Raw genomic sequence first — 16,935 nt, 5'->3', positions numbered from 1 at the left:
ACTTACCGCAAATCATTATTAAACATATTGAAATAATTAATTAAACTCAACTACCTATTACAACGTTTCACATTATCAAGGTGAGTTCATCAATCATTCCATTCATGTATCAATCCAACATTTACTTGTTATGTCAATATAGTACCATACAACGGAGTTGTCAACAATATACCATTAATATCATTTCATCCACACAATGTACGTATCCATTTAGAATACGTGTTATCATTAACCTGATATAGCATTCCATAGTAATAAGGTAAATCCCACATATAATTCAATATATATAACATTATATCAAGTAGTATATGTATATGTATGTATCATTCAAGACATTACCAACCACATACGTTATATCAATTCAGTATCATTCATATCATTTAATCATCATATATCATTTGAATGTTTTCTCATGATAATTTAACATACATTTCCCTTTCTCTATTAATCAAATATCCCGATGAATATTAGTAATTCGATTCGAATACTTGGGTAATTATATCTCACCAGGGAATGTCATAGTGCTGAACAGAGACACAACAAATGCAAATAAAGGCATCGAAGTGCTTATGGAGGCACCGAAGAAAAATCAGGGGAACAAAAGTGCAATCAAGGGCATAAAAGTACAATCAAGGCACCGTAGTGCAAACAAAAACATGAATATGCTATCAGGAGCACCGTAGTACTAACAGGAGTATGAAGTACTATTAGAAGCACTATAGTGCTATCAAGAGTACGAAAGTACTGTCAGGAGCACCCTAGTGCTATCAAGAACACTTATTCAAGATTCAATACATTCATGTTATCACAACACTTCCAATAACTAAAGCATGTATCAAATTCATCTCAATATCGTGCAATACTCTACACAGAGTTTAATTATCTTATACACATCTAATTTATTTAAGTCATCTATCTAATAATTAATCAAATTCACACCAATATGATTTGATTAATCATAAACAACTATCAATTCATTTATCAACATTTCTTACAAATTAATTCATTCATATAACAATTTACATCCTTTTGATGTTATGTATCTTCCTATATTTATCATACATTTCAAGTCTTATCGAATTAATCCATTTGATACTAAGATAATATATATACCTAACAATTCGATCCAAAATGTAAATCAAAGTATTACAACTATATTTGAATTTAAAAAGTAAGTCATATATGAACTTTGCTGACAAAAACAACAACGAATAAGGTGTCAATGACTATTCAACAATTTTTCATTTTCTGTGTCTATCCTCCGATTGTTGAAAATCTCGATCTAAAGCATAATTTAATTAAATTATCAATTGCAACAGTCATTTAACAGCATACTAAAGTTATATGACAATTTAATTTCATCTATCGAATAATCCCTCAAGTTTTACATTTTATTCAATTTACACCTAAAATCGAAACAATTATATCTTTCAATTTCAAGTTTTATTTTACAATTCAATTTCAATTCCATCCATGTACAGCCCTCTAAGTACATAAATTTTAGAAATTTCATATCAAACTTTACATTATTATATTTTAGTCCTTAAACTTAAAACTAACAAAATTCACTTTACAAATTAATTTTATTTCACTTCCAAACTTTAAAATCTACCATTAACATTCAAAAACTTCAAATAACATCAATGAAAATTTTTAAAACTTTTAATAGTTTTACGATTTAACACTTAGGCTAACTAAATTAAAATACAACAATTTCAAAAACATAAAAATTACGAAAAACTTTTCCATGAAAAGAACCTAAGCTTGGCCGAACCTTGGTTTCTCAAAAAGTGGAGTTTTGAGGTTTTATTTTCGGTGGAATACAAAAATGAAGATGATGACATTTATGTTTTAAAGTTTTAAACTAATTTTAACATGATTAAAGAAAGCAAGCACTACCATCTATTACAAAATATAATGGCTTAATTGTCATTCAAATCTTTATAACATTACTTTTTAATTCATTTAATTGTTAAAATTCAATAGCAATTAATTTTTACGGTTTTATGATTTAATCATTTTTTCTTAATTAATTATCTAATCACTACAATTTTTGGACTAAACTTCAATTCACCTAAATAATAGCTCCGTGAATATTCAATATAAATATTTACAAGCTCGGTTTACAAAAACGATGTCTTGATACCTCTTTTTTTAAAATCACTAACTTTAGGTTCAAACCACTTGTGCTGTGACTAACTAACCAATTAATATAAACTGTCAAATCAAAATTCACCATATCATTAGATTTGACTCGTAAATACTAATTAATAATATTTACGGACTCACTCGTCAAAATTGTGATCTCAAAACCATTGTTTCCGACATCACTGAAAAATAGGCTGTTACAATTCATTTGTGGAAATAAAAACACCCATTATTACTGTCATTATATCAATTAATTATATTTTATCCTATGAAATTAGATGTGCTCATGGGTCAAGCACATGCAATGTATCTAGATCAATTTTTTAAATTTGGGCCCGACTCAACTAAAAAAATGATCTTACTTTTTTGTTCAAGTCAGGCCCAATTTAAGAAAAGTAAACTCAAGCCTGACTTGACCCGTCCATATTTGATTTTTTAGATTATTATTTATTTAAAATTAAAATTTTAAAAAATATATATAATACACTAAATTTACTAAAAATAATTAAAAATAAAAATCTTAAACATTAAAAAGTATTTATATTAAAAAAATATTATCATATAATAAATGTTGTATATTAAAAAAACACAAATAAATATAATAAATATTTTATTTTATTAAATATAATTTTTAAAAATATTTTGAGTTAAATTATTTAGTTGAATAAATATTTTTTAAGTTTTAGGTAATTGGTTTAACTCTTATTAGATTAATGATTTTAAATATAAATATAAATATATATAATTATTATTTAACATATATAATTAATATAATGTTTATTTTATATAAAATAATATTTGGGTTAGGCTCGGGTCAAAAATTTTTACCCAAATTTATTTTTTAAATTTCATTTTTTTTTCCCGAATCTTGAGGATAGCCAAAATATATGAGTAGGTGTGCATGAAATACTAAAACTAGTTAGAAATACTAAGGACCCACGTCAAAAGGATTTCTTTAGTGTCCAAATCCAAATAGAAAAAGAAAACCATAAAAAATGAGAAAGTGAAACAATCATAATGATTGATTAGGGGTGGATTTGTAGGGTCCACAACAACCAGAGGGGCAAATTGCAAAAGCACTCAAAGGACAGACCCCATTTTATAGTTCCCCCAATGCCACTGGTAAGCGGCAACTCTCATGTTAGAAAACCCAGATAGAAGATAAAATTTTCTCCTCTGTGAAAAATAATGAATCATGATTCTATTTATATAGGAAAATTTAGAGAGTTTAACTATAATTAAATTTAATTATTTTAATATAAGTTAATATAATATTTATTAAGATAAATATTAGATTAAATATATTAAATTAATATAGTATTTATTTACAAGATAAATATTAAATTAATTTAATTTTAAGATAATCACTTTAATTTTAAATTAATAAAATATTATTAAGATAAATATTAAATTAAATTTAATATTATATTATTTTTGAAATAGTTAATCTAAAATCAAATTATTTGGTAGAGTCCCAATAGAAGTATAATTCTTTCATTGCTCAATCGCCAAAGGATCACCCGACGGCCACTAGAATGTCATCATCACTGTCGTCATCGCTGACATTGTTGTGTTCAGTGGTGTCATTGTAGGTGCAACACCCTTATGGCACCCCAAGCTTGTTATCGACTAGTTTTGGGTTCTCAGGCCTAATTTTCGATCTCAGGTCTAATTTTCAAGTTTAATTACCTATTGGGTCAATTATTTGACTTCAAAATTAATTTTCAAAAAATCATATTTGTTTTAGTTAATTTAATTAGTTTAATTTTTCTTTATCAAAATTAATTTTTTTTTAAAAATCACTGAGATTTTTCAAATTAATTTTTAAATAAAATTCTTTAATCAAATTCTCTAGTTGAACAATTCTCACGACCGCCTAATTTAATTCCATATCGAATAAATCAACTCAATTAAATTATTTCCAAAGTCGTAGAATTTTTTTCTAATTCAAATGCAGTCGATCTAGTTTTTGTTGAGCTAACAGATGGGCTAATCAGACATATATAATTATGCTTGAGTAATTGCAATTATGTCCAGAAGTATCGTTCCGATAATTCGCAATTTACTTAATCATAGAGTCAATCCACACTCAGTACCATGATTGAAAACTCCTTATTGTATATTCTTTACGAAAGCAATTTATCCAACTGCTTTGTCCAATTACCTCATCATGTGTGTGTTACCCTTATATGATATCATTGATTCATTTAAGTTAAATCTGCTCACTTAATACAATCTTATTTTATCTCATTATCACCATTGTGTCTTCTAAATGATTAGTATGATCACTGTCGACAAATGACTGTGATAAATTATTTGTTTGAGAACAAGCAACTCGTTGCCACATTCCATATTTATTAATCCACACAATGCCAATGAGAGGATATTGTTAACTCTTTAATCAAGCTATGAATTCCATTGTTGCTAATAAAGTCATGCTATACACAAGTCATGTACCTAACATACTAGCTACGGGCTCGATCATCTTTAGACCATAAGCCCCCACTTATACCAAAGCACATGAGTTATATATGCATGGTCAGTGATTAACTCAAAATTTAGGTAAATCATACTATAAACATCACAGGTGAATTAATTCACAAACAAATTCAATATTAATTAATATTGGGTCTAGTCCAATATATCATTCTTCCAATGAGTATATCTATGTCTCTACTTGTGGAGCCAACAGTTCCAATAGCTAAGGCTAGTCATCTCCCCAATTGGAATTATAGACGATATAATAATCCTTCTAAGTATTTGAATCAAATATTTACTTTGATACTTTTACGAGAATACAAATTTGTTTAGATTATTTATTGAAGTAAGTTGTCTTTTTCACAATGTGAATTTAACACCCCATACCCAACCTAGATGTTAAAACCAAGTCTGGAGGTTACACCAAAACGTTTAAGGAAAACCAACCTTAAAGTAATTTAAAGTTTGTCATTTAGAAAACACCTAACCAGTCAAACCAATGTGGAAATCTAAGCTTACAACCATAGTCTGAAATAAAACATATGTTAGTTTAAATTTAAACAAACAGTAAAATATCTAATAAAAAGATATGATCGAGCTTTTGACACATCAAGCCTCCTAAGTCTATGGGTTACCTGCGACGCAGTCAAAAAATAGAATGAGCTTACAACTCAACCTGTGTAACCGATATATAGGCAAACATCAATATAGATATAACAGCAATTGGCCAAATTTATATACATAATCAGAAACAGATGATTCTTGGTAATAATGTAACAGTTCAGATAAGATGCAAATAGATCAGATATAGATGCAGAATAGATCAAAATCAAATACATTTTCCTAACCGTATATATTACACACCATCTCTGATCATCCTAACACACCATATAGGGTATCAAGTACCCATCCAACCCTACACACCAGTTAGTGTCAGTATGACACATTTTAGAGTGATTATAGACTAGCTACCAGATTAATATTCGATAAATCGCCAAATTTAGATACAGTGTTGTGGCTTAGCCACTCAGTTCAGTAGATCATTAAACTGCCAGCACTTCCTTCTTTATATCGTTCGCACCCAATGTAGATACAGATTACAGATATCAGATATCAGGGATGTACATACAATATTCAATTACAATTCATAATCATGTAATACAGATCATTATTATTTAACAGTTATCACATCAATTATATGTACATATAATTGATTATTCAGCATCAAAATATTAGATATCAAGTTATACAGTCTAATTTAAATCATACGGACCCTACGGAAGGCCTACGTTCGATTCAAACAATGCTTACAGCCGTAGGGAAAATTTTAGTAATTTGGCCCACACACTTGTGTGGCTTAAAATAGTGAGTTACACGGTCTGGCACATGGCCACGCACACACCCATGTGACCTATAACCCCTCACACGTCCTGGACACATGGTTGTGTCCCTGACCCGTGTGACCCTAAATACCAAATAGTAAGTTACACACCTTGGACACAAGCCGTGCCCTTAGCCCTTGTGACTTAAAGTACAAACAATGAGTTATACAGCCTGGACACATGCTCGTGTCCCTAGCCCGTGTGCCTCTAATTCGCAAACAATAAGTTACACAACTTACCACAAGGCTTGACACACGGTGGTATGGCTCACATGGCCTACCACACGGCCTAGTATAATACCATAATGTATTTCAATCACGGTCCTTTCCTTTTCTCAAATCAAAACAATCTTCATCATCAGTATATAAATACATATATAAAGATATCAATTAATCTTATAAATTCAAATTTAATATTTTAAAATGAAATACAAAAACAAAGCCGATGACTACTCCAACACTTTAGCTTTTCCTTGGTTTAAGTCCAGATGACTTGTTTCTTAATCTAAATAGTAATTTAACTCAATTAAACAATTCAAATAGCTTAACTTCATAGATTCTAACTTATAACCCATTTTAATGTAAAATTATGAATTTACCCCTAACATTTTAACTTTATACAAATTAGTCCCTAAATCCCAAACTCACAATTAACCATAATTAATGAAATATCGTGATAGCTGATTCTCTCTAAGGTCCTTTACAGACCATTTCTTTCATTATTTCATAAAATTATCATTGAATTTTACCATTTTCTCAAATAAGTCATTAAGTTCAAATTCATTAAAAATCACTTAACAAAATGTGCCTATTTAACAACCAAGCTTAATAATCTATCAATTAAATTCACTAACACTACAAACTCATTCATGGAAAATCTCTAAAATTTTAATAATTTTACAAATTAACCCCCGGACTAGCTAGATTAAGCTAATACGAGCTTAAAAACGTAAAAATCATTAAAAATAAGCATCAAATACATACTATGCATCCAAAGCAAAACTTCACCGAAACTTTTACTCCTCAAATATGGTGGAATCGATTTTCATTAGTAAATGGGGAAGATGATACAACTTTTTACCTTTTGTTTTGTTTAACATATCCTTTAATTATTAAATTACAAGATTAACCTTTAAAAACTATTATAATTACACTAAAACCTATCCATAAACATCCACTAACTTAGAATATGGTATAATTACCATCCAAGTCCATTAATTTACCTTTTCAAAGCTATTTGACCCTATTAGCTAATAGAAATCAACTTTTACACATTTTTTAATTTAGTCATTTTTACTTAATTAACTATTTAAACTTTAAAATTTCTTAACAAAAATTTAATATGATCTTCATATAACCCTATAACAATTAAATAATTAATAAAATAATGACTCACTTGTCAGAATTGTAGTCCCGAAACCACTATTTTCGATACTACTAAAAACATGTTGTTACATGCCATGCCTCATCTTCACCATTTGAAATACTCAATCCCGCTAGTTCATTCTCCATTGTGAGAAATTTTAGGTAGAAAACAAAAGAAATCAAACCCTAGAAAACCAATAAAGGTGTACTACTCAGAGCATACGAAAGAAAAAGAAAACGTGCCAAAATGACAAACTTTTTTGTTAACCTCCTAAATAATTTTTAGTTGTTGCTATAAAAACGATTAATTGCAATAAAAGTACTATAGAGACCCCTGTACTAGGACTCAGATCGTTTTTTGCCCCTTCTACTCAAAAAAAGGGCAAATTAATCCTTTTACGTTAGATCAAAGAGTAAATTGATCATTTCTGTTAAAAATTTTCATTCATTTGTATTGATCATTTCTGTTAAAAATTTTCATTCATTTGTACTGTTAAAGACTGTCGTAGTTGACGAAATAACCAGATAGTAACAAGTGTCATGCCACGTGCACTTCATGTTGACTTACATGAATCGATCTTAAATAGTAGAAATGGATGAAATTTTTAACAAAAGGACCATTTTTCTCTTTGATCTAATATACAAGGACTAATTTATCCATTTTTTGAGTAGAGGCGGCAAAATATAATCTGACCCCAAGTATAGGGGCCTCCAAGGTACTTTTACCGATTAACTACTTATTGATGTTGGTTTCTTAAAATACAGTATAAAGAATAATAGTATAACTTTACCAAATAATGGCTTTTAACATTTTAATAACTGGATCGGTGATTGAATTGATCAAACCATTAGTTTTTAGTTTCATTGGTTTAACACCAATTTAACAATAATTAAATATATATTAAAAGTTTTATAAAAACTAATTCAATTGTCGATTTTTTATCCCAACTTTTTATTTTTATTTGTAAGTTTTAAACGGTTTGCTAAAAAATCGGTTCAATTATTATGTTCAAACTAATATCAACCTATTTTTAATCCAACTGATTCGGTCTAGTTCAAACAATATTGAATGGCTTGACTGAATAAAAGTCAAAGATTAAAAGTGTATTAAGCTAATCAATTAAAGTTTAAGGCTTACTTGGATGTAATAGAATTATAAGGGTTTACTTAAATTCAAGTCAATTATAGCTTAGTTGGATACAAGTAAAAAATTAATAGCTATTTTTAGGTATAAGTTACTTTGAGGATTATTTGAATGTAATAAAATTTCAAATAGCTTATCTTTGTTGTTATTTAAATTTTTTTATTGAATTAGTGTCACAAATTAATTAAAAATTATTTTTATAACTTAAATATATTCCTTTTTTTATAAAATATTATTATGATGGAATTTCATGATATCTTGAACATATTTTAATTAAAATTCCATTATAATTTTTTTTATAAGTATATTTTATTTCACCCAACATCGTGAGTAACATAAATTTTTTTTAAAAAAAAAAGTGATAAAAGTTTAAGGGTTTATTTAGTATATTTGCCTTTGGACTATGGTTATTGAGAAATAGAGTCCAGCTAGCCATCCAACTCTAGGCTGTCACATGTAGTTTTTTATTTGGTCCCTCGCTGAGCATTTGATTTGACAATTTTGAAATGTGTTGGGTTGTAATTAGTTATTGGAAAGTCAAACAAGCAAAAATTAATGGTGTACGACGGAATCAATGTTCAAGTACCGACCTGACAAGAAAAAGGAAAACTAAAGTACCAACTTAAGAAAAGGCACAAAGTCCAGGGGCCTAAAATTGCTTTATCCCAAAATAAAAAATTTGCAAATTTTTCAGTATTCCAAGCACCAAGTTTGAAAGAAGATAAAAATGGACATTTGAGCCCAATTTGGAATTTTCCATCATTTTGTAGTGGGCTCATCTATGATTGGGCCATTAAAAAAACCCTAAATTCAATGGCCTAAATCACTATAATCAACATGAAAAACCTTTAACTAATTTACACATAGTCTCTTTCTCAAGTAGACACACAATCAATAGATAAGAGAATATAATAATGAGCAACCAACAAAAGGGTCATGGTGTGCTGTTATAAAGAAATATGCTGCTCTGTCCAATTAAATGGTATAAAAAATGAGATTGGGTTTGTTTTGTTTAATTGCATTCTGTCAATATGAGTACTCTTCCAAGTTATTTGAATTCGGATGCAGAGTGTTGAATAAAAAAAAATTCCTTCAAATAAATAAAATAGTCCAACTACTCAATAATATCTTCACCTCTTTCAATGCCATCTCAAATAGCTCAAAGATTTTTCATTTCTACCTACTTTTACATGCCTAGCATTGGGGGGTTGACCTAAATTCTTGAACTATATTTAAAGGAAAGAGAATAATGTGAGAAACAAAGCTCCTTTCTCCGTTCTTTTGTTCATTGACAGACAAGGTCTGTTAAGATGGAGAAACTTAATCTTTTGTTATTAACAAAAAGGAGAGCATTAAAATTGATCTTATGTCATTTCCCAAACAGTACATATATGTGTGGGGGTGTGTGTATGTGCTTAAAAATGCAACCTATTGGAGTGTCTAAATATGTGTAGAAAGTAGCAAATAAATGGCGTGTACAGTTCTTGGGGCATGTGAATTTAGGGGAAACTTCATTTCCACTCCTTAGAATGAAGCTTTCTTTAATGTTTTCCCCAAAAAGCAGGTGGTCCTTGGCTCTTCTTTAAAAACAACACTTCAACAGTGAGATTGGTTGTATCAAAGGATAACATATGATAGCCTACCTATTTATCAAATGCTTTTATCATACAAGTTAAAATCAGAAGCTGCTGTTTTTTGCTTCCTACAAGACTCTATATTTGACAGATTTGAAAGAGTACTGAAAAAAAAAAAAACCATAGTTGAGAATGTTACAAAAAAGATGGACAATGAATTGAAAAGTTGTGTAAGCATGAAGATACATGTTCAAGAACATAGATAAAATTTTAAAAAGGAGAAAAAGGGGAACATTTACCTTAGCAAAAAAAACCATATTGAATCAGAAGCCAAAGAGAAACACCAAAAGAGTAAATTGTTCATTTGTACACTGTAAATTCTCTTGCATGTTCCTCATCTTAGCAAAGAGATCATGGTTGTGGTGCTTTCTAAACAGCTACCATGGGATGAACCCAGAATTCTCCATTGCATCTTCTTCAAGAGAAGCTGGAAGGTTAAGGTCAATGAGAGCTGGTAATGGCATATCTGGTGAGTCTTGTTTGATGACCAATGTTGTCTCCTCTGAACCCCCAGCAAAATGGGACCTTTTGTGACCTCCTAAAGCTTGGCCTGACTTGAAAACCCTGAAGCAGAAAGGGCATACATGCCCTTTGTTTTTCTTTGACCCCAATCTTTTCTCAGCATTGCCATTTGACAACTTGGTAGCAGCCATTGGAGCATGAAAAGAACCATTTGCTAAGCTGTCTTCACCTCTATCATGTATTGACTCAAGTTTGGTTCCCTTTGGAGAACTGGAATAATCTTTCTTCCCACTTCTTAAACCATACTTAGTCAAAGCTCTATCATCTTGATTATCCCCTACTTCACTAACCAAATCCTTTGGGAATTCAGTTTTCACGTACTTGAATTTACTCCTATTTTTACCAAGTGTTGCATCAAAGTCTTCAAATCCAGATCTAGACTTTACCTTGAGTTTCTTACATTCAACATTGTTGGTAACCCCATTGCTTGAAACATCTGGTTCCACCTTCTTGGGCCCATTCCTAAAATACCCAGAATCAGAATTTTCAGAACAAGGACCAGACCCAGAAGATTTCAGCTTGATGACTCCTTGTTTTTTCATCTTCAAAAGCTCACCACCATTGTTAGCATTCTTAACAGTAATCCTCAAATCTATGGAGGATGACTTAGCCTCCAGAACGACAGAGTTGTTGTCTGAAGAATCAGCAACTGAATTCAGCCCTTTCTTACAACCAGAATCCCTTGACAGCATCATTAAACACATAGCAACCTCTTCCTGTTCTTGTTCTTCAATCTCTGATACAGATGACGAACCATTTGCCAAAGAGACTGAATTATTAGAGTAAACACCTCCTATTTTGCACCTTATCCTCTTGGATCTCCTCCTCCTACTTGGAGTTGATATTTCAGTATCTGATTGACTATCCACAACCAGCTTCTGTTTCTCAGTGTTACCCCAATGATCCTCAAGTTTCTGAAAGACCCTTTCTTTGTCTGAGTGACAAGCCATGTGACCACAAAGAGCTTTCAATGATTGGAAACCCTTACCACATTCTTTACAAATCATCTCTTTGAGTACAGAACCATTGCCTAAATCAGAAAATCTCTTGCTTTTCTTGGGGTTCTCCCTTAGATCATAAGTTGCAGATTGGCCACCACCAGCTTCAGCCTCAGCAGCTCTCTTTATGTTCCTAGAACAGAAAAGCTGCTGGTTGTTTATGGAGATTTCAGCCTTTTCCTCTGCTTCACCAAGATTCTCAGTATTCATGTGAGTCCTTATGTGACCTCCTAAGGACTTCCCACATGGATACCCTTTGTTGCAAAACTTGCAAACAAACTTCTTTCCTTGATTTTGCTCCATTAAAAAATATTTTGATCACTTAAAAACTGAAAATACCCAGTGAACCAAACCGGAACCGTGACTCATTTCTTGCATTTCCTTTCATCCATCTTTGTTGTGAGAAACCAAGAACACAGATCAAGGAACAGAGAGAGAAAAAAAACAGATCACAAAAAAGTTGCTTGCTTTAGTTTCAGTGAAGATGATAAAAAAACGAGAATCAGCAGCTGAGATGTGACAGGTTCTCTGTTTCAAGTACAACAAAGAGATCCGACCCACAACAAAAAGAGACCCTTTTTAAAAATCCCATTTCTTTTGCTCATCTCAAAATTGTTTAAACCCAGAAAAAAAAATCAAACATTTTATAAAGAAGGGTCGCTAATGATGGCGATGAAGAGGCTTACAAGAGGAACAAAAGAAATAAAATAAAATACCCCAAGACTGTTTCTGTTTCTCTCTCTCTAGATACCCTTTTGGTGTGTGTGTGTGTGTGTGTTGTAGTTGGAGGAGAATTCCATGCATGGTAGCAAAAGGATTTAAAAGGGAAGAAAAAGAGAGAGAGAGCACGTGTATTGAAGTGAGAAGCATCAGGTAAAAGGGAGGATTGAACGGTCAAGATTTTTTTAAGGATCCCAATGAGTGAGGAGTTTTTCTTATGGCTACAACATCCAAACGATGCCTTAACTTTGTCTTGCTTGTTGTAAAGCTCACTCACACAAAAGGGGCAGAATCTCCAACCATTGTTTGCTTTTCAGTTTCTTCCCTTACCCTCCACTATAACACATACATACATTTCATTGTACAATATGCCAACATGTTACATTGTGGTTGGGCCCCCTTTTCTTCTTCTTTTTCCTTTTTTTTTTAAGAAATTTCATCCCCTATTCATAATATGGTTCAAATTTATCCATTAGTTTAGGCATTAAGTCCTCCTCAATTTTCTCACTCCTCTTTTTTTAATTATTTGCACTTGAAGTCCTCAAACTATGACTCAAACTCTAAATTAATTTTCAAACATCAAAACGTTCTAATTGAGTTTTTAAAGTACTAGTATCATATCAATCAAGTTTTTCATTTGCCTAGCCATTAAGTGTCAACTCAAATCTGACTTAAATCATATTTAAAACACATGAATTTTATTCTAAACATATGTATACATATTGCATAAGCAACTTGGACCCAAGCTATATCATATGACTCTAAGTTTTCCATGAATCTTATTAACGCTATCTTTTTTTTAACACATTAGATTCAAACTGTTCATACAACAAGTCACAAATATTTATAACTTGATTCATATATTTTAAATATACTTTACATCATATTCAATGTGGCATGCAATGCTTAAATTGACAATTAGTCTAGCAGAATGATCTCATTAATATAATATTGGTTCTTGATTTGCCATAATACCATGTAGCAGATTAAACTAGTTTTCGTACTTAAAGAGCTTGAATACAAGCATTTTTATTATGTTTTAGTTAAGTTTTCCATATTTGGTTTGAATTTAATAAAACATGTATTTTGAGTTTTTTTATGACCTTAAGGGTCGAATGAGGCCTAAAGGTGAGCTAATGTATGTACTTAGTGAGTGTGCAGGACACCATTCAAAGGCATAGAAACTTAAGGCTGGTTGTTGTGTTGCAACACGAGAAGTTCAATGTCGCAACATAGGGATCAAAATACAAGAATTTCAAGTTTGCCTTTGATGTCGCAACATAGCCATAGGATGTCATGACATACCCTTGTAGCAAAACCTGAACCAGGCATACTGCCTTCAATATCACGACACGGCACTAGGGTGTCACGACACCGGCCCTGTATGGGAACAGTTACGAGTGAGGGGCGCTTTGGTCCACATAATGGAAATTAACACGAAAACATTAGCTAACCTAGGGTTGAAGACGATGGTCAACCCTAACTCTATAAATAGGCTCTTCAAACACTTGTTGAGGACATATTTTCATATTCTAAGTTTTTCTCTATAATTTTAGTTTCAGTTTTCCTTTCCTTTAGGTTTTAGGTTTATTTTTAATTTTTTTTTGTCGTGCTCTTCAAAAAACTTGCTTTGTAAACGCAATCAAACATTTTAGGATTATTGCATTTCATCAATCGAATACAAACAAGATTTTCTAAACTCTATTCTTGATTTACTCTTTATACATATCTTTATTATCAAGTTTATCATGTTTATGGATTCTATGAGAAACTAATCTTCTTATGGGGGATTAGTGAGTGGAGGTGTGGATTGACTGATTGCTATATAGGGTTTTCTTAGCAGATAAGCTATTTGGGAGAAAAAGAATTTAAACACTAGGTTTGACGAACCTAAAAAGTCATTTAGGTGAGAATTAACCCAAAATTAGTATAGCTTATTCGTAAACACCTTAACCCCGAACTGGTCTGGACTGTGAGGTCGAGAGATAAGTAGTTATTGTCGACTTATTAGTTTAATGGAAGATTGAGCGATCCTACTAAGGAAGCAACTAGTTGATTGAATAGAAACCCGAGATAGGAATTAGTTATGATCACCAAAGCGAGCTAATCACCCATTTTACATTTGATTAAGTTTATAATTTAGTTTTTTAAAATCTATTTTATTTATGCAATTTTCATTCTTACTTATAAAAACCAAAAAAATTCTTCTTTATGATTTGTCCTAATATAATTTATTTGTTTTACTAATTAATTTTATTTTTGTTTAGGTTAACTTTAATTTACTACTCGCCTCCCTTAGATACGATCCTTGGAGTACTCACATACTTCATTGTAAAACTATATTGCAACCTGACCCGTATACTTGCAAACACAGCCTCAATTCGACATCTATAATTGTAGTATTCACACTCTGGACATTAGTACGTCCGGAGGCGGCCAAGTTGTTGGCGTCATTGCCGGGGAGGCAACGCTACTGAGTTGATTTTAATCTTTGTGTTTAATAGAATAATTAGGAAATATTTAAATTATAAATATGATTTTTATTTTTATTTTTATTTTTTATTTTTTATTTTTACTAATTTTTTTTGGGTCATTGTATGACTCGTAGTAGGGGAACACCTATAGGGCCGACCACTGGTCCAAAAAGAATAATTCGCATAAATGTCGATAGTAACAACAGCAACAATAGATGCAAAATCAACCACTTATTGCAAGTAATCCATTGCGTGAGAACCCTCTATTCGACAAGGTTAACAATGCTAACATCCAAGATTTACCACCACCACCACCATAACTACTAGTAAATCCACCTATGACATAAGCAGAAAGAACCTTAAGGGATTATGCCCTACCTAATCTAGAGGTGGTTGAAAGAAGCATCACAAGGTCAACTATCACGGAAAATAACTTCGAAATCAAATTGACCATCATCCAGATGATCCAAAACAATTTGCAATTCAGAGACACAATGAAAGAGGACCCAAACCAGCATTTAAAATGATTCATTTAGCTTTTTGTTACATTTTTATACAACTGGGTTACCGACGACATTACACGTCTTCAACTATTCTCTTTCTCTTTGATCGATAACGCCTTTACTTGGTTAGACTCGCAGACATTGGGATCTATCATGATATGGAATGAACTTGCAGAGAAATTTCTACAAAAGTTCTTCCTATTAGCAAAATAGTTCAACTAAAAAGAGAAATTGCTACATTTAAGCAACTAGAATGAGAGAGTTTTCATGAAGCTTGGAAGCGTTTCAAGATGTTAATCCAAAAATGCCCACACCGTGATTTACTTGAATGGCTGAGACTGCAGATGTTTTATAATAGGTTAGAGGCACACACACGCTCAGAACTAGATGGAGCTGTAGGAGGAGCCCTGATGAATAGGACATATGATGATGCATATGACCTAATTGAAAATAAGGTAATGAATTCCTGTTTGTGGCCAACCAAATTACTGACATAGGGCCAGAGACCATCTACGGTAAAAGTTGTCCAAAAAGATGGTAGATATTAACAAATTTTAGACAAACTTTACTATATAAAGTCATCATCTAATGTGTCGTCAACATTAAAAAAAACAGACCTCTATTTTATTATCTCAATAATCCAACCGAGGACATGAATTATATAGGGAATAGGGGTAGAAATCCTTATTCAAATACGTATAATCTTGGCTAGGGATGAGGTATTAACTCTAATTCTGTTAAAAATAATACTTACCAACCTCCTTATTTATAGAAACCTCAGGAAAGGGCTAACTCGAATGACCATACTGTAAGTGGTCAACGTTTAGATCAGATCGAGAGGGAAATGCAGTCAATGAGGACCGAAGTAAAACAGGTGTAGTCTAAGTGCACCAATACTATTAAAACACTGACTAAGCTAGAGGATCAGATGAGCCAATTAATTAGTATGATAGAAGATATCAATAGGCAAATTAGCACTGACATTCTAAGCAACATCGAGAATAATCCTCGGAAGGAAGGGAAAGAGCATGTAAAACCCATTCTGCTCCATTTGGGCAAAGTACTGAGTAGCTTAGAGAACCTGACTCAAGAGGAGAACAAACAGGATATCGAAAATCTTCAAAAGGACCCTCAAAAAGTTGAGAATGAACCAAAATCAGAGGAAATAGCCAAGCCGACAACTAAGTCAGAGGAAGAGCCAATCAAGGAACCTGTACTAACAATGGTACCATTCCCTTTATGGTTAGAAGAAAAACAAAGACGGGATGAGGAAAATTTTATAAGTTTCTTAAACTTATTTAAATCTTTTAACGTTAACTTGCCTCTAATTGATTTAATTGAAAAAGTTCCTAAATGTGCCAATTATTTAATATAAATTATGTCTAGGCGTAAGAAAATAAAAATAAGACAACAAGTCAATGTAAGTGCCTCACATAGTGCAATTATATCCAAACAGATGCCCCCAAAATTAAAAGACCCGAAGAGTTTTACAATACCAATTGAGATAGGGGACATTCATTTCAATAAGGCTCTATGTGATTTAGGAGCCAGTATTAATTTGATGCCCT

The 16,935-nt window shown here is 31.6% G+C and overlaps 1 protein-coding gene and 1 non-coding gene across 2 annotated transcripts; both read right to left on the bottom strand.

Annotated features, from left to right (window-relative positions):
* Window positions 1-10,258: 10,258 nt before the first annotated feature.
* On the bottom strand, window positions 10,259-12,510 carry LOC107893669 (uncharacterized). The gene has a single exon (XM_016818726.2). The coding sequence runs from the start codon at window positions 11,971-11,973 to the stop codon at window positions 10,528-10,530; it is 1,446 nt and encodes a 481-aa protein (XP_016674215.1). The 5' UTR covers window positions 11,974-12,510; the 3' UTR covers window positions 10,259-10,527.
* A 3,072-nt stretch (window positions 12,511-15,582) lies between these two features.
* LOC121213323 (small nucleolar RNA R71) lies at window positions 15,583-15,689 on the bottom strand. The gene has a single exon (XR_005908706.1). It is a non-coding gene; the product is annotated as a small nucleolar RNA R71 (small nucleolar RNA).
* Between the last annotated feature and the right edge of the window lie 1,246 nt (window positions 15,690-16,935).

The sequence above is a fragment of the Gossypium hirsutum genome, chromosome A13 (genome assembly GCF_007990345.1).
Source record: "Gossypium hirsutum isolate 1008001.06 chromosome A13, Gossypium_hirsutum_v2.1, whole genome shotgun sequence".
Taxonomy (NCBI): Eukaryota; Viridiplantae; Streptophyta; class Magnoliopsida; order Malvales; family Malvaceae; genus Gossypium; species Gossypium hirsutum.
This window is presented reverse-complemented; position numbering and strand designations above follow the sequence as displayed.

Bases quoted from the DNA above. Each gene is read 5' to 3' on its own strand.
- LOC107893669 (XM_016818726.2), bottom strand. From the start codon at position 11,973: ATGGAGCAAAATCAAGGAAAGAAGTTTGTTTGCAAGTTTTGCAACAAA.